At 33.7% G+C, this 25,250-nt stretch overlaps 1 protein-coding gene across 1 annotated transcript in view; it reads left to right on the forward strand.

The window, feature by feature from the left end:
- Positions 1-18,118: 18,118 nt before the first annotated feature.
- Positions 18,119-25,250, forward strand: part of C2CD2 (C2 calcium dependent domain containing 2) — a 115,996-nt gene continuing 108,864 nt past the window's right edge. The window contains exons 1-2 of the mRNA XM_051984765.1: positions 18,119-18,529; positions 18,827-19,264. Coding sequence (XP_051840725.1) covers positions 18,974-19,264 — 291 coding nt within the window. The 5' untranslated portion in view covers positions 18,119-18,529; positions 18,827-18,973. The remainder of the gene's footprint in view (positions 18,530-18,826; positions 19,265-25,250) is intronic.

Genomic DNA, 25,250 nt, shown 5'->3' on the forward strand with positions numbered 1-25,250 from the left:
AGAAATGCAAAGTAAGACAACTCTGAGATACCACTACACACCTCTCAGATTGGCTAATGACAAGAAAAGATAATGATGAATGTTAAAGGATATATGGAAAAACTGGGACACTAATACAATTTGGTTGAATTGTGAATGGATCCACCCATTTTGGAGAGCAATTTGGAACTATGCCCAAAAAGTGATGAAACTGTGCATATCCTTTGACCCAGCAGTGTTTCTACTGGGCTTATATCCCAAAGTGATCTTAAAGAAATGAAAGGGAACCACATGTGCAAAAAATGTTTGTGACAGCCCTCTTTGTAGAGGCAAGAAACTGGAAACTGAGTGGATGCCCATCAGTTGGAGAATGGCTGAATAAGTTGTGGCATATGAATGTTATGGAATATTATTGTTCTATAAGAAACAACCAGCAGGATGATTTTAGAGAAGCCTGGTGAGACTTACATGAACTGATGCTAAATGAAATGAGCAGAACCAGGAGATCATTATATAGTACAATAAGATTATACTGTAATGCAGGAGAAACTGAGCAAGACAAAGATTAGAGAACCATTTAATAGTTTATTAAATGGAGAGATTTACTGGGACCAAATGATCCATGTTTGGTCCCAGGGCTGAATGAGATTATCGTCTCAAAGAATCCAGCCCTGAGTATCAGACAGCAAGACTCTTTTATAGGATAACAAGAATAATGACAAAACGGGGGAAGTACCTGGATGGGGATAACCTAATGGGGGGAGGTACCTAGGATGACATAATGGAGGGAGGTATTGGAGAGGTTACTGATATTCTAATGATGTCTAAAATGGATAGACCTTTATCCTGTCAAACATTAAGAAGGAATGATTATAGCCTAAAGATATAAAACCATTAGCTATCAAACATTAAAAGGGAAAGGTTATAACCTGACACAGAGTAACTAAATAGGACAATTAGAGAAACTGGGTCAGGACATTAAAAGGAAACTGTGGCACAACCATACAATGATCAATTCTGATGGAAGTGGCTCTTTCCAACAATGAGATGATTGAGGGCAATTCCAATGGTCTTATGATGAAGAGAGTCATCTACAGCCAGAGAGAGGACTGTGGGAACTGAATGTGGATCACATTCACTCTTTTTATTGTTGCTTGCTTACATTTTTTCTTTCTCGTTTTTTTTCTTTTTGATCTGGTTTTTCTTGTGTAAGAAGATAATTGTATAAATATGTATACATATATTGGATTTAACATACATTTTAACATCTTTAATATCCATTGGATTACTTGCCATCTAAGGGAGGGCATGAGGGAAGGAGGGGATAATTTGGAACACAAGGTTTTGCAAGGGTCTATGTTAAAAAATTATCCATGCCTATGTTTTAAAAATAAAAATTAAAATAAAAAAAGAAATGAAAATGAGAATGGCTCAGATACCCTCCTTAGATAGAAATTCTATTAGGATCCCTACTTCACCCTCCAATAAGAAGGAAGTTTCTTCAGGGACAGAGGATCTTCCTAGATTTGGGTACTAAGACTGAAATGAGAATGAAAAGTTTCTGGAGCATGACAAAAATATTGAGAGGAGTGCAGCCCATTGGTAAATGAAGAAAAAAATTTGCTGTGGTGAGTAAGGTAGGAGTGATAAGGTTTAGGTTTTGGGGTTCCCTTTCAGGGAACCAAATGATGAGATCTAGATTTAGGAAACCAAAATGAGATTAGGGTTCCTGGTGGTCAGGGAGTTAAATGATAAGGTTTACTGGCAGGTTCAGGGTTCAAGAACCAGATGGAGAAGTTTGGCTTCCCTGTACCCCCTTGGGATTCGGTGCAAAGGTAGGGAGTTTGGGGGAACCCCTTTCTGGTGGGGCAGAGATTCTCTGTAAAGGAATTTACAAACTGGAAAAGACTACACTGAAAAAAATAAGTTTATTATTGCCATTGAAAAGTCAGCTTTTACTATGCAAGAATAGAAAGGCTGAATTTCCTCAGTGGAGGAGTTCTGGCAGAGAGGCAGAGAGAAATCCTGATAGAGAGGCAAAAAGTCTCTTTTAGGAAACAAGTGAGGATAAAGAGAAGGTAGCACCAGAAGAGAATATTATTCCAGTGGACACAGGTTTCTTTGGCATAGTATGGCATGTCAGGATCTCTCTGCAAGGAGTCGTTTCAAGTTGGGTCTTTTTATCTACAAACTGGGTTTCAGCTATAGTTGGAATTTGAATAGAATTGAATGAATCTCTTTAAATCAATAGGGTTGGAATTCTTCTAGCTCAGGATTGACCCAATCCCACCTAGATAATATTCATTCTGAATGAAGCTGTTTATCTTTTTTCCTCTGTGGGGCAGGGTCCCACAGAGACAGGGTTCAGGGAGAATCTCTGCTTTGAGGAGTTTTAGAGAGTTTTGGGATCCCTTCTTCATTCAGTAGGATACTGAATGCATTCAAGAGGTGTTAAAGGATTGCCTTGCCATGTAATGCTGGAGAAACTGAGCAAGACAGAGATTAGAGACCAATTCAATAGTTTATTAAATGGAGAGAGATACTGGGACTATTGATCCATGTTTGGTCCTAGGGCTGGAGGAGACTATCATCTCAAAGAAACGATAATAATATCACAGAGCAAGCTTTTTTTATAGGGGAGGTACCTGGATGGGGATAACCTAATGGAGGGAGGTTACTGATATCCTAATGACATCTAAAATAGATAAACCTTTATCCTGTCAAACTTTAAGATGGAATGTCTATAACCTAAAGATATAAAACCTTTATCTCATCAACCATTTAAGAGGGAATGATTATAGCCTGGGGTTTTGGGGCAGAGCAACTTTATCTCATCAAACATTAAGAGGGAAAGGTTATAATCTGAGGCAGAATAATTAAATAGGACAATTAGGGAAACTAGGTGAGGACATCAAAAGGGAACTTTGGCACAACAGCCACAAGCCCAATCAATTAAAATTATGTTACATGAACATTTGTAGTGGACCCATTCAGTATGGTTACTGAGTTAAAGATTCATTTTTGTTTTTAATTTCAATATTTTATTTTTCCAATTACATGTAAATATACTTTGAAACATTAATTTCTTCTTTTTTTTTTTTTTTGAGAGGAAATTGGGGTTAAGTAACTTGTCCAGGGCCACACACCTAGTAAGTGTTAAGTGTCTAAGGTCAAATTTTAACTCAGGTCCTTCTCTGCACTTCACTACATCATCTAGCTGCCTCTTCAATGTTCATTTTTGTAAGACTTTGAGTTCCCAAATTTTTTTTCTCCCTCCCTTCCTTCCCTTCTCCAAGACACATAGCAGTATGATACATGTTATGGATGTGATAGGTTATACATATATATATGTAATATATATAGTACAATCATTTTAAAATATTTCCACATTAGTCATGTTGTGAAAAAAAAATCAAAACAAAATAAAAGGTGAAAATAGTATGCTTCAATCCACATTCAGTCTCCATAGTTCTCCTTCTGGATGAGGAGGACATTTTTTATTCCAAGTCTACTGGAATTGTCCTGGATCACTATATTGCTGAGAAGAGCTAAGTCTATCATAATTGATCATCACAATCTTGCTGTTACTATGTACAATGTTTTCCTGTTTCTGTTCACTTCAGCATCAGTTCATTTAAGTGTTTCCAGGCTTTTCTGAAGTCAGCCTGGTAATAATTTTTTTTTTTATACAACAATAATATTCAATTATATTTAACCTGAATAGAAAATTCAGGTATTGATAGACATTTCCATGATTTCTAATTCCTTGGAATCACAAAAATTGCTGCTATAAATAGTTTGAATGTGTTGGTCCTTTCCCCCTTTTTTTTTAATCTCCTTGGGATATGACCCAATAGTGACACTACTGGATCAAAGGGTGTTTTTTTTAGCACTTTGGGTATAGTTCTAAATTGCTTAAAAATTCACTTTGACAAAAATATTCTATGAAAACTAGGACAGAAATTGGATATAAACAACATTTCACACTATATATCAAGATAAATTTCAAACTGATTAAAAAAAAAACTTAGACATAGAAATAGATACTATAAGCAATATAGCAGAACACAGAATTTATGTTCTCTCAGATCTATGGAGAGCGGAAGAGTTTTTGACAAGACAAGTGATAAAGGAGCTCACAGAAAATAAAATGTGCTATTTTTATCATAAAATTTGAAAGTTTTCACACAAAATAGAGTTAAAATTAGAAGGGAAGCATATAACTGGAAGTAATTTTTTTTAAAGAAAGTTTCTCTGATACAGATTTCATATCTAAAATATAAGTTAATCCAAGTTCATAAGACTAAGCCATTCCCAGTTGATAAATGGCCTAAGGATATGAACAGGCAGCTATTAAAGCAAGAAATTTACCATGTGTTAAAAAAATACTCCAAATAATTTTTGATTACAGAAACAAAGAACAGCTCTAAGGTTTACCTTACACTTATCAGAATGACAAAAGGTAAATAACAAGAGTAAAATGACAAATACTGGAGAGACTACTAAAAATAAGCATAGAAATGTATTTTTAGTGAAATTGTGAATTGGTCCTTCTATTCTGAAAAAACATTTTGAAACTATAATGTATATCTGTTAACCCAACTATACCATTATTAGAACTTTTTCCTTGAAGAAATCAAAGTAGGAAAAGATGTCATCTATGTAAAAAATATTTATTGCTACTATTTTCATAATAGCCAAGAAGAGGAGGGTTGCCCACCCTTTGGGGAATGGCTGAATAAATTGTGGAACATGAATGTAATAGAATACTATTGCACTGGATTACATAACAAAACATTATTTCAAAGGAAATTGAGAAGGTCTCTGTGATCTAATGTGGAGTATAGTGAGCAAAACTAGAAGAGTTTATACAACGAAAACAAGAGAGAAAAACAATTTTGAAAAACTTTAGAATGGATTTAACATAGTAGAGTGAAAGTCAGAATTTTCTGCCAGCTTACTCCAGCAAATCTTTTTACAAAACCCAGCAAACATACTAGACCAAATTCTGATTGAGGAAGCTAAGAAAAAGTTCCTGAGTCATTTTTTCAACTCACAGCACCTTAAGAGTATAGAAAAGTTTACAGACAATGGGGCAAGTACTGGCCTGGAACACAGTGTAGTAACAGCAGTAGGAACCTTTCCAGTGCTTAGGCACAGTAAAAGGGTGGGAGACTGAATTCTTAGAAGTACCACGACAGAAGAAGCTCCCACAAACCCTTCAAAAAATGTTGGTAGAAAAGATTAGTGACAGCTGGCAGCTAAGTCACCCATCCAGAACTGGATCATAGTTCCTAAGTTGAGACTTTCTTACTACAAAACACTTTCCACATAAATTAAGTCTGATCTAACCAACTGGAAAAATATTAAATGCTCTTGGATTGGGCGAGTAAATATAATAAAGATGACCATACTACCTAAACTAATCTATTTATTTAGCACTATACCAATCAGATTCCCAAAAAACTATTTTGATGACCTAGAAAAAATAACAACAAAGTTCATATGGAAAAACAAAAGGTCACGAATTTCAAGGGAATTAATGGAAAAAAAAATCAAATGAAGGTGGCCTATCTGTACCAGATCTAAAATTATATTATAAAGCAGCAGTTACTAAAACCATCTGGTATTGGCTAAGAAATAGACTAGTTGATCAATGGAATAGGTTAAGTTCAAAGGACAAAACAGTCAATAACTTTAATAATCTAGTGTTTGAAAAACCCAAAGACCTCAGTTTTGGGGATAAGAACGCAGTATTTGATAAAAATTGCTGGGAAAATTAGAAATTAGTATGGCAGAAACCAGACATTGACCCACACTTACCACCGTACACCAAGATAAGGTCAAAATGGGTTCATGACCTAGGCATAAAGAATGAGATTATAAATAAGTTGGAAGAGCATAGGATCATTTACCTCTCAGACCTGTGGAAGAGGGAAGAATTTATGACCAAAGAAGAACTAGAGATCACTATTGACCACAAAATAGAAAATTTTGATTATATCAAATTAAAAGCTTTTGTAAACAAAACAAATGCAGACAAGATTAGAAGGGAAACAATAAACCGGGAAAACATTTTTACAGTCAAAGGTTCTGGTAAAGGCCTCATTTCCAAAATATATAGAGAACAGACTCTAATTTTATTTATTTATTTATTTATTTTAATAACTTTTTATTGATAGAACCCATGCCAGGGTAATTTTTTACAGCATTATCCCTTGCATTCACTTCTGTTCTGATTTTTCCCCTCCCTCCCTCCATTCCCTCCCCCAAATGGCAAGCTGTCCTTTACATGTTGAATAGGTTACAGTATATCCTAGATACAATATATGTGTGCAGAACCGAACAGTTTTCTTGTTGCACAGGGAGAATTGAATTCAGAAGGTATAAATAACCCAGGAAGAAAAACAAAAATGCAAGCAGTTTACATTCATTTCCCAGTGTTCTTTCTTTGGGTGTAGCTGCTTCTGTCCATCTTTGATCAATTGAAACTGAATTAGCTCTCTTTATTGAAGAGAACTACTTCCATCAGAATACATCCTCAAACAGTATCGTTGTTGAGGTATATAATGATCTCCTGGTTCTGCTCATTTCACTTAGCATCAGTTCATGTAAGTCTCACCAGTTCTCTCTGTATTCATCCCGCTGGTCATTCCTTATAGAACAGTAATATTCCATAACGTTCATACACCACAATTTACTCAACCATTCTCCAATTGATGGGCATCCATTCATTTTCCAGCTTCTAGCCACTACAAACAGAGCTGCCACAAACATTTTGGCACATATAGGTCCCTTTCCCTTCATTAGTATCTCTTTGAGGTATAAGCCCAGTAGAAACACTGCTGGATCAAAGGGTACGCACAGTTTGATAACTTTTTGATCCAAATCGCTCTCCAGAATGGCTGGATGTGTTCACAATTCCACCAACAATGTATCAGTGCCTGTTTTCCCACATCCCCTCCAACATTCCACATTATCTTTCCCTGTCACTCTAGCCAATCTGACAGGTGTGTAGTGGTATCTCAGAGTTGCCTTAATTTGCATTTCTCTGATTAATAATGATTTGGAGTATATTTTCATATGTCTATAAATAGTTTCAATTTCTTCGGAATTGACTCTAATTTATAAGAAATCAAGCCATTCTCCAATTGACACATGGTCAAAGGATATGAACAGACAATTCTCAGTCGAAGAAATTGGAGTGACTTTGTTCTAAGTGACTTGTCCAGGGTCACACAGCTATGATGTGTTAAGTGTCTGAGGTCAGATTTGAACTCAGGTCCTCTGGACTTCAGGGCTGGTGCTCTATCCACTGTGCCACCCAGTTACCCAAAGTATAACTTTCTATTTCTGGTGTGTTTCTCAATAAACAATATATTGTTGGATTCTAGTTTCTAATGCTTTCTGTTAGTTTTCTCTTTTATGCTTGTGTTCAATTCATTCACATTGAAAGTTATGACAGCTAATATGCATTGCCCCCTGCCCTATAAAGCACTTATATTTCTCTTTTTTAAAAAACTATCCCCTCCTCAATAGCCTGTTTTGCTTCTAACTACTGCCTCTCTTAATAAATCCTTCTTTTTATCTCTTGTCCCATCTCATCTTTTATCTCCTTTCCCTTCTATTTCTCTGCTGGGTAAGATGAATTTCTATACTCAAATGTGTATATATGTAGATTCCTCCCTCTTTGAACAAGTTCTGAGGAGAGTAAAGTTCAAGTAATTTCCCACTGCCCTTCCATATCATAAATGCTTCCTTGCTTACTCCATTTATATGAGATACTTTTTCCAATTCTTTCTTTGCCTTTCCCTTTCTCTCATTGCATTTCTTTCCCAACCCTTCCATTCTTTTGTAATTATCTTAACAAAATAGAACAATACCTAGGCTCTCTATTTAATTAGATTCTCTGGTGATGATAAAAATTCAGAGGCTTTCCATGTATCATCTTTCCCTCTCCCCACCTTCCATTTAAGAAAGTAAAAAGTGTAACCTTATTTGATCTATTATGATTTCTGACTCATGCTTACTTTTTTATGTTTTTCTTGAGTCCCATATTTGAAGGTCAACATTTCTGATTTTTTCTTTTTTATCAGGAATGCTGGCACAGTGGCTAGAGCACCAGCCCTGAAGTCAGGAGGACCTGAGTTCAAATGTGATCTCAGACACTAAACACTTTCTGCCTGTATGATCCTGGGTAAATCACTTAACCCCAATTGCCTCAGCAAAAAACAAACCAAAAAAACACCACAGGATGTTTTAAGTGTTATTGTAATTTAAATTCTAATAGCTATTTAAGTGAGTTCATTTTAATTGTAACTACTTGAGCTAAAATAGACCTAATTTTGAAAAACAGAATCCATATTTTGCCAGAAGATGGCATAGACAATAAGTTAATATCAATTTGTTCTTATTCAGTTATTTTTTCAGTTGTATCCAATTATCTATGACCCCATTTGGGATTTTCTTGAAAAATATAGTGGAATAGTTTGCCATTTTCTTCAGTTCATTTGACAGATGAGGAAACCAAGGCAAACAGGGTTAAGTGAATTGTTCAGGGTCATACAGCTAGTTTCTGAGGTCAGGAAGATGACCCGTTCTGACTCCATGTCTGACACTCCACGACATTATTCACTAGCTGTCCCATTTATATATATACTGAACATTTATTTACCAAATGCAGAATCTTTAAGCATCAAGATTCTTAAAGAAAAAGTTTTAAAAATTACAAGAGAAAATATACAGTAAAATTATATTAGTGGAAGATCTCAGTTCACTCTTCTTAGACTTAAATATTGCTTAAACAAAATAAGTAGGAAAAAAGATGCATAAAATTTTAGATAAGATTGACCTCTGGAAAATATTAAATGGGAATAAAAAGGAAGTCTATCTCTTTTTCAACATTCACAAAAACTGACTATTACACAGAAACTTCATAAACAATTCACAAAGGCAGAAATATGCATCTTTTCTATCCATAACTTAATAAAAATTACATTCAATAAAGAGCCTTTTAAGCAAAGATTAAAAGCTTATTGGAAACTTTTTTTTTTTTTTTTAAGAAAGTTTATTTGAATGTAAGTAACTTTACTGAAAGAATGGGTGGGTCTAGGAACAAACCATGGAAACAATAATTTCATTAAGAATAATGACAAATACTTCCTATTTGTGTGACCCTAGGCAAGTCACTTAACCTCACTTGCCTCAGCAAAAAAATTTAAAAAAAATGACAACATTAAAACAACATACTAAGTATGCCCAAATTTCTGATGCAGTTAAAGTAGTATTTAGGCAAAATGTTACAATTCTAAGATAAATAATATTAGATGAAATAAGTTATATATAAATTATAGAAATCCAATTATATAGATTATATAAACCTAGCAAATAGAAATATTTCATCAATAAAGGAAAGTAGATTAATGAGTTGGACATGCAACTAGAAAATAACAATAAAAAACCCAAACACCAAAATAAAAATCTTAAAAATTAAAGGAGAGATTTTTAAAATTGAAAATAAAATTTAATACATCAAACTAGTAAATAATACAAAGTTTTTTTCATTCATTTTTAACAATTGTTCATTCCAAATTCTCTATCTCTCTCACCTTACCCATCCCTGAGGCAATAGGCAATTTAATATAGATTATACATGTTCAATTATGCAATACACATTTCTACATTAGACATGTTATAAAAGAAGACCCAAACCATCCTTACTCCCCCTCCCCCCCCCAAAAAAAAAGCATGAAAAAATACAGAAAGCGAAAAATAGTATGCTTCAATTTGCATTCAGACTCCACTAGATCTTTCTCTGGAGATGAACAGCATTTTTCATCAAAGTCCTCTGGAATTATCTTGGATCATTGTATTTTTGAGAATAGCCAAGTCATTCACAGTTAATCATAGTATTGCTGTTACCGTATATAATATTCTGCTGATTCTGTTCATTTCACTCTGCAACAATTCATATGTCTGTCCATTTTTTTTTTTTCTGAAACTATCCTGTTTCTCATTTCATATATAGCACAGTAATATTCCATTACAAACATGTACCACACCTTGTCTAGACATTCCCTAATTGATATGCAATCCTTTAATTTCCAATTCTTTGCTGCCACAAAAGACCTGCTTTAAATATTTTTGTACAAATTCCTCCTCTCTTCCTTCTCTCCCCCTCTTTTTTTTTTTTTTTAATCTTTTTGGGATATAGACCTGATAATGGTATTGCTGGATCAAAATATATGCACAATTTGATTGCCCTTTGGGCAAAGTTCCAAATTGTTCTTCAAAATGGTTGGATAACTCATAATTCTGCCAACAATGCACTAGTATCTCAGTTTTACCATATTCTCCTCAACATTTATTATTTTTCTTTTTTATTATATTAGCCAATATGATAGATATGAGATGGTACCTCACACTGTTTTAGTTTAGTTTTAGTTTTAAATCACTCTAATCAAGTGATTTAAAGCATTTTTTCATGTGTTTTTAGATTGCTTTGATTTCTTCATCTAAAAATATTCTATTACATTTTTTGACCATTTATCAATTAGGGAAGAACTTGTATTCATGTAAATTTGACTTGTTGTCCCTACATATTTAAGAAATGAGGCCTTTATCAAAAATACTTGCTGTAAAGATTTTTTTTTCCTCCAGCTTTTTGCTTTCCTTCTAATTTTGGTTGCATTGGTTTTGTTTATGCAGAATATTTTAATTTAATATATATTTAAAATTTTTAATTTAATTTAAAATTTGGATTTAGTATAATTGAAATTGTCCCTTTTGCTCCTTGTACTGTTTTCTATTTTTTTTGTCATAAAAATTCTCCTTTTTTCCATACATCTGACAAGTAAAATATTCCTTGTTCTTCTAATTGCTTATTTTTACATTTAATCTTTTTTTTTTAAAATTTTTTATTTAATAATTACATTATATTGACACTCATTTCTGTTCCGATTTTTTTTTCCCCTCCCTCCCTCCACCCCCTCCCCTAGATGGCAAGCAGTCCTTTATATGTTGGATATGTTGCAGTATATCCTAGATACAATATATGTTTGCAGAACCGAACAGTTCTCTTGTTGCGTAGGGAGAATTGGATTCAGAAGGTATAAATAACCCGGGAAGAAAAACAAAAATGCAGATAGTTTACATTCGTTTCCCAGTGTTCTTTCTTTGGGTGTAGCTGCTTTTGTCCGTCATTTATCAATTGAAACTCAGGTCTCTTTGTCAAAGAAATCCACTTCCATCAAAATATGTCCTCATACAATATCGTTGTCGAAGTGTATAATGATCTCCTGGTTCTGCTCATTTCACTTAGCATCAGTTCATGTAAGTCTCGCCAGGCCTCTCTGTATTCATCCTGCTGGTCATTTCTTACAGAACAATAATATTCCATAACATTCATATACCACAGTTTACCCAGCCATTCTCCAATTGATGGGCATCCATTCATTTTCCAGTTTCTAGCCACTACAAACAGAGCTGCTACAAACATTTTGGCACATACAGGTCCCTTTCCCTTCTTTAGTATTTCTTTGGGATATAAGCCCAATAGAAACACTGCTGGATCAAAGGGTATGCACAATTTGATAATTTTTTGGGCATAATTCCAGATTGCTCTCCAGAATGGTTGGATTCGTTCACAACTCCACCAACAATGCATTAGTGTCCCAGTTTTCCCGCATCCCCTCCAACATTCATCATTATTTTTTCCTGTCATCTTAGCCAATCTGACAGGTGTGTAGTGGTATCTCAGAGTTGTTACATTTAATCTTTACATTTAAATCATGTACTCATTTTGACTTTATTTTGATATATGGTATAATATGTTGATCTATATGTTAATTTGGTTTTTAAAAAGAAGAAAACAATATTACAGTTTCAAAAATAAAAAAGATGAATTCATAGCTAATGAAGAAGAAATAAAAGTAATTATTAGTAGTTAATGACTAAATTACATGTCAATAAATTAAACAATTTAAATAAAATAAATATTTAAAAATATAAATTGCCATATTAGTAAAAAAGGAAAATAAAGTATTTAATTAACCTTATCTTACAAAAAGAAATTAAACAAGTCATAAATTGTGGTGTTCTCTTCTTTTGTATAATATGGTGGTTCTCTCTGGGGGCAGGTTTCTTGGGGAGGTTTCTGGAGGCAGACTTAGTTTCAGTTCAAAGTAATAATCACCTCAAATACAGCCAGCTGATAAAATCCAAATATTTATTTTCTCCTTCCAACTCTTGTGTAATTCCTTCAGCCTGGTTAGCTTTCTTAGAGGCCTATCTCCCTCCTTGGTTCCAAGAGCTCTTACAGCTTGTCTTTTAGCTCTTCCAGCTTCTGTCTCTAGCTCAACTCTGACTTGTGGCTTCTCAATCTCCAACTGATACTCCCTTCTCAATCTTTTCAACTGAACTCTCCTCACTGAGCTCAGCTGTTTTTATGCTCTTTTAGAGGTGTAAACTCAAAGGTTGACTCCTCCTCTGAGAGTGGGATTATGGGAGGTGTGAATTTGGATATCTCATATTGAACCCTGAAATCTCCCAAACGTGTGAATTAATGTGTGAGCTAATGTGTGAACTCTCAAAGGTGTTAACTTAAGCATTGTTTCTATCAATATTAGTGACTTAATATCTTGTAAGGATTTGCTCTAATGTATGAACCAATAAGCATTGTATCATTCCATTGAGTTAATACTAGGATTCTAACAATAAATGAACTCCCCGGAAGAAAAGACACAATACAAAGTATATCTATATGTGAATTCTACCAGATATTTGAATACAATTCCAAATTACAGAAACTTAAAAAAAAAAAACAAATAAAGGATTCCTATTCTAAATTCTTTCTATGACACAAATATGGTCTTGATACCTAAATCAGGGAAAGTCAAAACTGAAAGAAAACTACTGAACAATTTTCCTAATGAATATTGATGCAAAAACTTTAAGGAAAATATTAGCAAAAAGATTATAGTACTATATCACAAATATTGATAGCAAAACCAAGAAAAATCACATGATTATTTCAATAGTTTCAGAAAGAGCTTTTTAATAGCATCCATTACTGTCTGAAATGTTAGAAAGCATAGGAATAAATGAAGCTTTTTAAAAAGTGATAAGTATTATCTATCTAAAATTAAGAGCAAACATTTTCGGTACTGAGTATAAGAAGTTTTCCAGTAAGATAAAGAGTGAAGCAAAAATATCCATTATCATCATTCTATTTAGTATTGTATTAGGAAATGCTAGCTATAGCAAAGAAACAAGAAAAAAATAGAAGGAATAAGCATTGGCAATGAGGAAAAAACTATTACTTTTTGTAGATAATGTGACAGTGGGCTTAGAGTACCCTATAGTGTCAAGAAAAAATATAATCAAAACAATTAACAGTTTAAATAAAGTTGCAGATTATAAAATAATTCCAGACAAATCATCAACATTTTTGTATATTTTTATACAAAGCACAACAAGAGATAAAGAAATTCCATTTAAAATAACTATGGACAATATTAAATATGGGCTTTTCTATCTACCAAGATATACACATTATTACATTACATTTAAATTACAATAAAAACACTCCACATCAAATAAAGGCATATCTGAAAAATTTTTACATATTTAAAGGATAACTGAGCCAATATAATGAAAATGACACTAAGGCAAATTTTACTTACTCAGTAACATGCCAAATAAACTACCAAAAAATTATAAAGCTAGAAAGAATGATATTCATCTTGAATAACAAAAGAGCAAGAATATCAATAGAATAAATGGGGGAAAATGGGAAGAAAGAGGTCCTAGAAGTATAGATCTCAAATTATAGTGCGAATTTGTAATCATCAAAACAGTTGCATTAAATAAAAAAGAGAAGTTTATTCTTGGTACACATAAGGAACACACTATAGAGAAGCAAATGATTTTAGTAATCCATTTTTTAAATAAATCAAAATATCTAGTTCCTAATTATTATATATATATATATATATACATATATATATATATATATATATATATATATATATATATATATATATATATATATATATGGATAAAATTCATCATTTGACAAAAATACTTAGGGAAAAATGAAAGCGGGCTGACAGGAAGTAGGCATAATTAAATGGGGTGGAGGGGAGGCCAAATGAAGAAAGAAGTACAAAAATTCACAAAACAAAAAAAAAAAAATTAAAAAAAAAAGAAACAACATAAACTAACATTTCACACCATATAAAATAATCTTATTATGGATGTATGATTTTGACATAATAGGCAAGTTCATAATATCATAAGCAAATTAGTGGAGGGAAGAAATTACCTGTCAAATCTATGGATAAGGGAAAATTTTATAACCAAATGAGATAAAGAGGGTGGTTCAAAGGAGGTAAAAATAAATCATTTGGATTATCTAAAATCTGACTTTTTTGCAGAAACAAAATAATGCATCTAAAATTAAAAGAAAATCTGAAGAAAACAGAAGTAAAAAGTAAAAATCTTTGTTTATTTCAGGTTTCCGCATTTTTCCCTTTTAAATTTTTATTTATATAAACATTTATTATCTCTCCCTTCACAATGACCTACTGTATCATAATTTTTAAAAATCCCTTACAGCAAATAAGCATTTTTCATTAAAACAAATTCTCATGTTGGCAGTATTCAAAATGTGTTTCATCAGCATTTTATATCCTTTACCTTGCTGGCATAGGTAAGTGGCCTAATTAATTTTCAATGTTCTGTACTTAAGGATCATGATTGAATTAATCAAAGTTCTAAAGCCTTTCTTTTTTCTTTATTTTTAAAACACAGAGATTTTTTTCTAAGTACCTAATTCTCTTACTCCTGCCAACTTTTTAAATCATTGATACAGCCATCTTTTTTTTTTTTAAAAGCAATTTTTAAAAGATAAAAGCATATACTTCAATTTGCACTCTAATTCTATCAGTTCTCTTTCTGGAGGAGTGGAATTATGTGCATTCTTATGTTGATTTAAAATGCCTAATTCTTTCAAATTTGATTATCTTTATAATCCTGCTATTACTGGATAGATTATTCTGTTGGTTTTTACCTATTTCATTTTGCATCAATTCATACAAGTCTTTTCAGGTTTTTCAAAAGCCATCACCTTCATCTCATCTTGAAGCACTGCAATATTCCATTCTGCAATTAATGGACATTTCCGCAGTTTCCAATTCTTTCTTATGACAAAAAGAACTACTGTAAACATATGAATCAATATTGCTCGGTCAACATTGCTTTTCACAATGGTTTGATCGATTCATCTCAAGATAAAGAGTCAGATTATGTTGTTTAAAGATATTGTAGTACTTGAAAAAAAAATCATCTGCAGTAAAAATATGTGCACCAAATGTCAAAGCACATAAGCTCACCAAATAAAAGTTAAAAACAAAAAGGTGTAACTAAAATATCAAAAAGCATAGTTTGCCTTTATGTCTCTATCTCTGAGCTGGATGAATCTGAAACAGTGCTAAAAAGGATAATATAGAACTGAACACACAATGTGGGAAATTAGATCTAAGAGATATATGGCATCTTGCAAATGTAGGTATTAAAGAATACATATATATTTCACATCACCTTTACAAAAATAGATGAGTACAAAGAAAATATAAGCAAGCATAAAAAAATACTAATTATGTTCTTAATAGATCAGAGATCAAAAATATAATTAATACAGAAAGCAATAACATTGAGTAATAAGTGAGTAAATTTTTAAAAAATAACATGAATTAGAAATTTTTAAGAATGATAGTTGTTAGACATTTCAGTCACGTCTAATTCAATATGACCCCATTTGGGATTTTCTTGGCAAAGATACTGGAATGGTTTGCTGTTTCTGTCTCCAAAATGTACATATATATATATACATATATATATATATATGTATGGAAACTGAGACAAAAAAAAGATTAAGTGACTTGCTCAAAATCACACAACTAGTTTCTGAAGCCAGATTTGAACTCAGGAAAATGAGTTTTCCTGACTTAAAAGTCTGGTGTACTCTCTACTGTGCCATCCAGCAATCCCTTTAATAATAGTACAGCATGCCAAAATTTGAGATGCCGCTAAAGCAGTTCTCTGAAGAAGCATTACAATCTTTGAAAATATACACGATCAAAACAGAAAAAAAAAATGGGATTAAATAACTGAATAGGTAATATAAGAAACTGGGAGAGCAATAAAAATCCAAATAATCAAAAAGAGGAATGATTAAAAATTAGAGTAGAAATAGCTATATTAGGAAATAAAAAGTTTCTTGAAATGATAATTAAAATAGAAATCTTAATTTGAAAGTACCAATTGATAAACATTTAATTTGCCCAATGGAGAGAAAAAAGACCTAGAAAAATCACATTACCTGAATTAAATATAAACAACAAAAGAGAAAAGAAAAAAAAAGAATTGTTATAATCTCTTATATACAATTGCATCCTGGCAAAGTTGAGAATCTTAAGTACCTGAATTAAAAAAAAAACAAAAAACACTATTAAGTACAGATTTTAAACAACCAAATGTCAAAAAATGGAATTGAACTAGTAATGAAGGAACTTCAGAAGAGAGAGAGGAATTCTGGCCATGAAAAATGGCCAGAATCTTATCAGTCATTTAAAAATAATAACTAATGCTATTTTTTTTTTTTTGGTTAAAAAGTGAAAAAGAAAAATCCCTAGCAAATTCCTTTCAGGAGACAAATATGACCCGAATGCCTACATCAAGGAAGAATAAAGCAAAGAAAAAAGAACTGTACACCAGTATCAGTCATATAATGAAAATGTTCAACAAAAATTTATTCTTCCATTTTATTTCCCTTTGCACTTTATTTCTAATTTCATTTTTAAATCGTTTTCTTCATTTCTTCCAGCTAGTTTTGGAGTCCCTGAGGCTAAGATTTTTTTTTCTTCTGAAGCTTTTTTAATTATGTGAATTTGTGTATTTTCTTCTTCAGCATCTCTTAATCCAGAGAATTTCTTCATTGTTTTCTGATTTTTCCTTCTGTTTACTCATATTTCTAGTTTCACTTCACACATTTAGATTTTGGGTTTGTGGAAGTTTTTCCAGCTCTCTTGGATAAATTGACCCTGTATGAGCCTGTCTTCCCTGTCATCTCAGTATCACTGGGAAATTTCTTTTGAATGGGGTGGCTGGCACGCTCTCTCTTGTGCCTTAATTCCTCTCTTCTATCTTAGTCTCCTGGTCATACAATTATAATGCTGATGAATTGTTCTACTACCAGACCTAAACTCTGTCCTACCCTCCCATCCTCTTTAAAAATAAACAAATAACAATAATTAAAAAAAAAATAAACCTACCGCATTTAGGGGGTTACATCAATTTTAATTCCCACACAAGGCAAAAATACTAACCTCACAGAAATTCACTTACTTTTAATTACCTAAGTACTTTCTTAAGAGACACCAGTTTGCTGCTTGACACATAGCTTAGAAAGCACCCCTGAAGTATGAAATTTATTTTTAAAAAAATAATCAATTCACAGAATAGTTCCCTTTGTTTTACTTGTTAATTGGAAAGTCAGTGTCTTGATGGAATCTTGAATGTTATCTATTTTTTAAAAAATGAGGAAACACCACCCTTCTCTCCCTCTTCCCAATGTCAACAGCCTAAGACACCTGCAAAAGAAATAGTGGGAGACACTTGAGCAGATGTGTATTTGGGCTGATGCGACTTTAGTAATAGTGACGTCCTGATGACACCCTCTTCCTATCTCAGCAAAAAGTTGCAGGGAGAACAGACAGAACCCTTCGTGTGTTAGGGGAAATGGGGGGCAGGGTAAAGGAGGATACGTCATTTTCCTGGGGACTCACAAATCGCTAGGGCTAAAGATATAACCTTTTATTTTTTATGTATACAAACCAGGAAGCATTGAGGAGAATTTGAACCTCTGTAGCCCGGGAGTGAGTCAGGGAAGAAAGAAGACAATGTGATTGTGCATTCTTTCCTTTCTTCTCCACTGGTGGGCGCCTTGGATTCAAATCGTAGAACTGACTGCAGGACGCCAAGACCTCGCTCCCGGGTTGTCATTGGTGAAAGCCAATGTAGAGCTTTGGAAGCGGATGGACTTTTTTTCCAGTTTCTGGCGCCGGGCCATTTCCCCGGGGCTGGAGCGTGTGGGTGAGGCTTGCCTAAGCCATGCCCCGCCTCCTCGTTTTTCTCTGGAGGTATTCCTCTCCTTTTTTGTCTTCCTCCCTATTAGGGACCTTTTGTCCGACGCACCTTAGTTGCCACCTGGCTAGGTTTGGGACAGGCTTTAGAAAAGGTCTGAGCGCCGTGACTGTGAAACTATAGAAGTGGGAAGAATAGAGAGGGAATATCTATTATTGCTGGAGTTGACCCATTTTCCCGCGGCTCTGGTTGAGAGGGGAAGCAGCAAGACAGTCTTCCGCCAGCATTTGCACCAGTTGTTTGTTCTGTTTTTGCTGAAGAGAGGACTCGGAAATTTTCTTATTTTTCCTTTTTCTTTTTTTTAAATGCTAGGCTTGAGTAATGGCTTGAGAGTACTCGTTTATAGGTGTGTTCATTTCTTGTTTACCTTGGCTATTGTTTGTGACCTTTGGAGATTTCTTCTGTAGTAAGTGAGCTCTGCTTACCTTCACGCAGGATGTATCTCACTTTGCTACAATCCATTCCTTTACGAAACTGAAATTACAGTAGTTCTAATTGATAAACTGGATTGACTGGAGAACCTTTGAAAAGTGGTTTATATGACTAAAACTTCCTTCAAATAACTTGTTAATTCATTCTCTTCTCTCCCTCTTCCTTCCTTTCTTCCTTTATCCATCTTTTCTTTTCTTCATCTCCTTTGCAGAATCAGAAACTTAACTTCAAGACAGATATTCCCACACTGGATGGAAATGTCTTGAACTCACCATTCTTAAATGAGAAGCGAGCCTTTTGTGGAACCTCTGAATTTACCACCAGCCTAAATGAGCAGTGATTTTTCAGAGAAGTTGGAATGAGACTAATTGACATGGTTTGTCTGGGTTATTGGATTGATGAGATCCAGTGGCTAACTATGGTCACTCTGTTCATCGCTGCTTTGGTGACTGTAAGCGTGTATTTGGTGCAATATGCCTTGGTCATTGTTGGATCTAGTCCCTGCAGAATGTCAGCAGACTCCTTCCAGGCAATACAGAAGGATGACTTGGGTTTCTTGCTGAAATGGGTACTATCCTTAAACAGCTGGAGGAGACAGTGGCAAGTGGCTTGGGTGACAGCTTTGAATGAAGAAGCTAAACATAAAGGGGTGAGTAACTCCCTGTGTATCCATCACTATTTATGAGATATTAGCATTGCTGGGTGCTGGACAGAGCATATAGACTTATTTAATGGCCCTGTGTACCATTTAAAATGAAGCAATCTCCTTCTATTCCCCCCACAATTCTCCCCCTCCCCTAACCAAACTCATCCCCATATCTATTGGAAAGCTCCAGTATTAAATAGAAGTATTCATTAGAAGTGAGCTTTGGGTTTGTGGAAAGACTGAAGTTTCAGAAGCTCCTTGTATAAAATAATGAAAGAAAAGGCTTTAAAAGAGGGAGAAACAAAAAAGGGGTTTCTGGTTTGGGTTTAAGGAGTCAAAGTAGAAGTGAATAGTAGTAAAATGAAAGACTATTGCATATCCCTTTATGATAACCTTCATAAGTATCTTGAGGATGTATTTGGTTTTTTTTTTTTTTTAAATAGATCTTTCTAAAAGGATACTTGGAATATGCTTTGGATTTGTTTATTTTTGTGTTCAGAAAAGGTTTCCAACTCCAGGTCAATATTAGATAGTAGATGAAATCAATTTATTGGCTGACTTTAATAGCTGTAACTGTTCTCCCTTTTTACTAATTTAATAGATTGATAAGTGCAAATTGATTGTTTGCGTTATATTAGGTTCATAAAATGCAGCTTTAAGTCACGTAAGGTTTTTATGTGATATAGTAAATATCTGAGTTTCAAAAATGTAAACTTTTCCTTGCTTCCTTTATCCTTGTTTTCAAAACTTCCTGACTGTCACTATGGCACCTTTAAGCATATCTTTTGTATATCTATTCAACAAATAATAGTAAGAGCTAAATTAGATTACTATTTAAGTCCCAAAGATATCCATAACAATGAAGCATTTCCCATCCTCCATCTTTGTTTTTGAGGGAGAGGGAATTGTGTGGAGTTTTCATTTATGCTAAATTCTATCAGCTGACCAGTCAAGCTTTGGATTTAACCAGTCAAGATAAGATGAAGAGTTGGACATTACCTATTTTTTGTGAACCTAACAGTTTTCAAAAAGTACAAGATGTAAACATTAGAAAAGTACAAAAAACTGAATTTCTGTTACATTTTTTAAAAATAGAAGTTAAAAGGTAGAAACAAAGTAACAAGATCATAACAAAGTAGCTTCATATATGGCTCTGTCTGCATTATTTTCCTTTTGTGCATTTTAAAACATGTTTTTATTGTTAACTCACCTTTATTTTCTTCCTATTGTATATAATATGTAGATATCTAGCAAAACAAGTCAACATATTGACCGTGTCTAAGAACACTGATATATTTCTGTAACTCTCCATCACCTCTTCCAAAAGGTATTTTATTTTTTCCATTGATATTTCTAGATTTAAAAAATGAGAAATCTTATACCTATAAACATCTGAACTTTCCTTTGGCATTTGGAAAGAGTCAAATTGTACCTCACTGAGCCTCAAATTCCTTACAGGAAAAATAGTAGTAAAAATATTTGCACTGCTTATCTCATAGAGTTATTAGGAAGAAAAAGCTTAGAATGCTTTATAAATGTTAATTACTATGTAGGAACATTAATTTTAATTTCTCAAAGGACAGCACAAGTTCCTGATACTTTGGTTTTAAATTAAATCAGAGTTATATAATGTGTCGAGCCCTTTTGCTTGACATATTGAGGCATCGGTCATAGTTTTGCCTAATTTCATTTCTAGTAACATAGAACAGGGGTAGGCAAACTTTTGTGTATAGGTTGAAGGTAACAGAGATGTGATTTTTAGTGTATTAGTAGTTGTCCAGACTAATTTTAGGTCAAATTGTAAAAATGATTCGTAATTCAGAATGACCAATCTAAGAGCACAAATTTAGTTTGGGTGTTCCTCATCACATGTATATATGGATTCCATTGAATTTACTTGTGTGGCTTCCAGCCTTCCCCTTACCAAAAAGGTCAATGGACCTTTCTTTGCACTGTGTGATTTAATTAATTATAAAGCTTACATACAATTAGTGGTCACAATTATGGGATTGTTATACTAACAATGTGATTGGAACTCCAAAGATTTTTCTTTAGCTTAATTTTGTGTGTGCACTAACATTCCCTGGTTTTTGTGTGATCATTCCGAGTGTTGCTGCAAGATTACTGTGGATGTGATCTTAGCATGTGCTTTTATAAAGAGTGGTAGCTCCAAACAATATAGCAATCTACCTTATATAGAGCCTTCAGAAACTGTGAGTGGAAATGAATGAAATGTATGAGTCTGATGGTAATATATCCATGTATGTGTGCAAGTGTGGAAGTATTTGTATGAGGGTATGGTAGCATAATGTATATGTGAGATCCTATATACCAGCATGTACTGAGAATGTGTGTAGTGTTAATTATGCTGCATTGTATAATCTTGTGTGTTATTTAAGCAGTACTAGTACTAGTACTACATATTTCCACATCAGCATCCTCCTCCAAGGACTGGGTGTTCTTCCTATTACTTTGATAACATTGGTAAGATTTAGATACTACTATTCAGGGCTCAGTCTCTGGAGAATTCTGAGACACCTGGGAAACCACATGCTAGAAAGTATATAACCAAGATTCAATATCTCTCCTCTATCTCCTTCTTTCTCTGTCTCTCTCTTCTTTCTCTCTTTGTCTCTCTTTTCATCTCCCTCCTGCCACATATATACATCCATATATGTACTTATGTGTATTTACATACATGCTTATATACATACATATACCCTTACTTATAAAATATATGCACATAAATGTTTCTGTGTGTATGTATGTCTCTGTGTGTAAAAGACCTCCAGAAAGTGGGATTTGAGCTGAATCTTGAAGGAAGGCAGGGAAACCAGGAGATCAGGGTGGAAGGAAAGCATTCCAGGCTTGGGGTACAGCCAATGAAAAGACCCAGAATTGAGTGTTGAAGTTTCTTATTTGAGGAAGACTAAAGAAGTCAGTATAACTATCATAGATTATGTGCAGGAGAGTGAAGTGTAAGAAAACTGGAAAGATAAGATGTGAAAGTCTTTAAAAGCCAAATTACTGTTTGACTTCTTAATAAAATTGCCTTCACTTTTTTGAAAAAGTACTGGATTTTGAATTGATGAACCAAACATTTACTAATTATATGATCTTAACATCTCTGATAGGTTCATTAATGTAAAATGGTGAGCATACAGTGTTAGTAGAGAGAAAGGACTTTATAAGCCTTAAATTGATAAGGAAAAAATTAAATTTCATCAAACAGGATCATAAATGTAGGATTGGAAGAGACCTCAGAAGCCACCTATTCTGATTCCCTTACTTTTTTAGACAAGAAAATTGAGGCCCAAGCTAGATACTGCAGTGAATAGAGCACTGGCCCTGTAGTCAGGAGGACCTGAGTTTAAATCTCAGATTCTTAACACTGCCTAGCTGTGTGACTCTGAACAAGTCACTTAACTGCAACTGCCTCGTTTTCCCACCCCCACCCCCCCAAAAAAAAAGATAAGAGAAAGAGAAAAAGCCCCCAAAAACCTGAGGTCCAGAGAGTTTAAGTGACTTGCTTATAGTCACATAGTCTAATAGACCAGGCCTGACCGAAGGCAGTTTGGTAAAAGGCCTGGAGCCAGAAAGACCTGAGTTCAAATGTAGCCTCAGACATTTAAAAGCTGGTCAAGTCACTTAAGCTCTATTTGCCTTAGTTTCCTCATCTGTAAAATGGTGATAAATAATAGTATCTATTCCCAGGGTTGTTGCAAGGATCAAATAAGATAATTACATCGTAAGTCCTATATGAATTTTAGCTATTATTATTATTACTGCTGTAAATTTGAGATTAGAATGATATGAAGACAACTAAAAGTAGGCTTACTTAGCAATAGTAGTAGAAGGACATTCAGAAAAAGGAAAGTTTATTCAATGAAGATACAGTCGATTTAGTTCAATAATGTGAATTTGTTTCTGGGTTGCTGTGGTAGTCAAGACTGAGGGAGCAACTTGAGTTTCTTGTGCCCTGTCATTTTTGTATTAAGATGACCAGAAAGCTATGTCTATATAGTTTACTATAAAAACTCTGAGCCAATTTAGTCTTTTTCCTTTCTTTCTTTCTTTTCTTTTTTTCTGCCAATTTAGTCTTAAGGACAGTTTCACTACTTTAATTCTTTGTTTATGCAAGCATTTATTATCTCTACCATCCAATTGGCCTGTCCTCTGCAATTGAATATTAAAATAAAAAAAAGAAAAAGACTTTATTGGCAATAATACCTTCTGTGAAATCCTTATCTCTCTTCACAGCCATCTCCCTTCATCAATAGTATGATTTATCAGGTTGAACCTCCTGCTTACCAATATTTTTACATGTTTAACCTTTCCCCCTTCTTTCTTTCCTATTCCTTATAGGCTCCTTTCTTTCTGAGAACCTTCATTGTTATCCCTTAATTTGATTCCATTTCATATTACACACTCTTCTCTATTTTTCTCATTTTATAATGTAGTCCCACCAATCCACCCCCCCCCAACCCAAATAGTGATTTATTTGTAGGCAGATGTTACCAGTTTCTCTTCATAATGTCTTTTGTCTGTCTCATAACTTTTCACCTTTATTCCTACTTGTATAGTTTTTTTTTTTAATTTCTTACTTGTCTTTCTGTTGTTATTCTTGCTTCTGCTTTTATTCATTCCACCTGCATTTCTGTTGCTTGGGGCTGTTGAGACATGAATAATATCTTCAATTTTAGCTTTCTTTCTAAAATTATTTCAAAGGTCTTTTTATTATTGAATACCCATTTATTTTTCCAAGTATGGTTAAACTTAGATTTTCAGAGTAAGTCATCCTGAATTGCATCCTAAGCTCCATTGCTCTTCAGTACACATCATTCCATTCCATCCTGAAATTTTTAGTAAGTGCAAATTTAATGTACTTTGTTTTGTATTTGCTTGCAAAAGTTGTTTCTGAATTGAGTGCTAGACTTGAAATCAGGAAGAATCATCTTCCTGAATTCAAATATGGCCTCAGACACTTCCTACTTGTGTGACCCTATTTGCCTCAGTTCCTCATATGTAAAATGAGCTAGAAAAGGAAATGCCAAATCACTCCAACTATCTTTGTCAAGAAAATGAGGTCACAAAGAGTCAGACATTACTGAAAAACAATTGAAAAGAAACTGAAGCGTGTCTTAGACTTTGCAGCTTTGGTATCTGTGAATTCTTTCACTTGCTATTTCATTTTCTGTGTTCAAAAGTTATGGGCAATTCTCTTTTTGTAGTTATTGCCTTATAGTCTAAAGATTTTTTGTCCAGCTGCATTCTTCTGGAAGAGCTATGCTGCTTAAGTTGCTTCTATGCATCTTATCTTACAGATCAGTCTGTTTTGCTTACATAGTGAGATTTTCTTTTAATGCTATTATTTTTTTCCTTCTCTTCTGTTTTGTTTACACGGTAAGATTTGCCAATGCAGACTCCAGTTTTTCTATTCTGTTCATTACTTTTTTTTTTTATTGTGTAACCACAAATTCTGCTCTTCTAATTCTCATTTTTCTTTTGAATCAATCAGAAACAGCATGTTGTGGTTCCATGTTTCTCTCAAATTCCACAGGGATTTCTGCTCATAAAATGTTGAATAATTTTCCTTTAGTATTGTCATATTTATTCAGAGAGGTCTGAACTAAGGTACTAGATCTGGGCCAGATTTTCTGTCATTGTCTTTCTTTTAGCAGGTTTTCCTTTTACTATTATTATTTATCCTTTAAAATAATTTATTATTTTAATATGTATAATAAGTATAATTCATTCTTTATTTTCTCTAGTTACAGTAAAACAAATTTTATTGTGTTATACATGTACATTCATTTTAACATATTTACCGTATATACTCGAGTCACTAGATAAAACATGTGTAAATATCCCTTTGAATGCCCCCCTGCTGTGTAGTATACAGCGCAAGTGCCAACTGTGATACTACAGGGCCGGCCGTTGCTACGGTGATGCGGCTGTTCCTGTAGTATCACAGTTGGTAACCGGACTG

Source organism: Antechinus flavipes, chromosome 3 (genome assembly GCF_016432865.1).
Source record: "Antechinus flavipes isolate AdamAnt ecotype Samford, QLD, Australia chromosome 3, AdamAnt_v2, whole genome shotgun sequence".
Classification (NCBI taxonomy): Eukaryota; Metazoa; Chordata; class Mammalia; order Dasyuromorphia; family Dasyuridae; genus Antechinus; species Antechinus flavipes.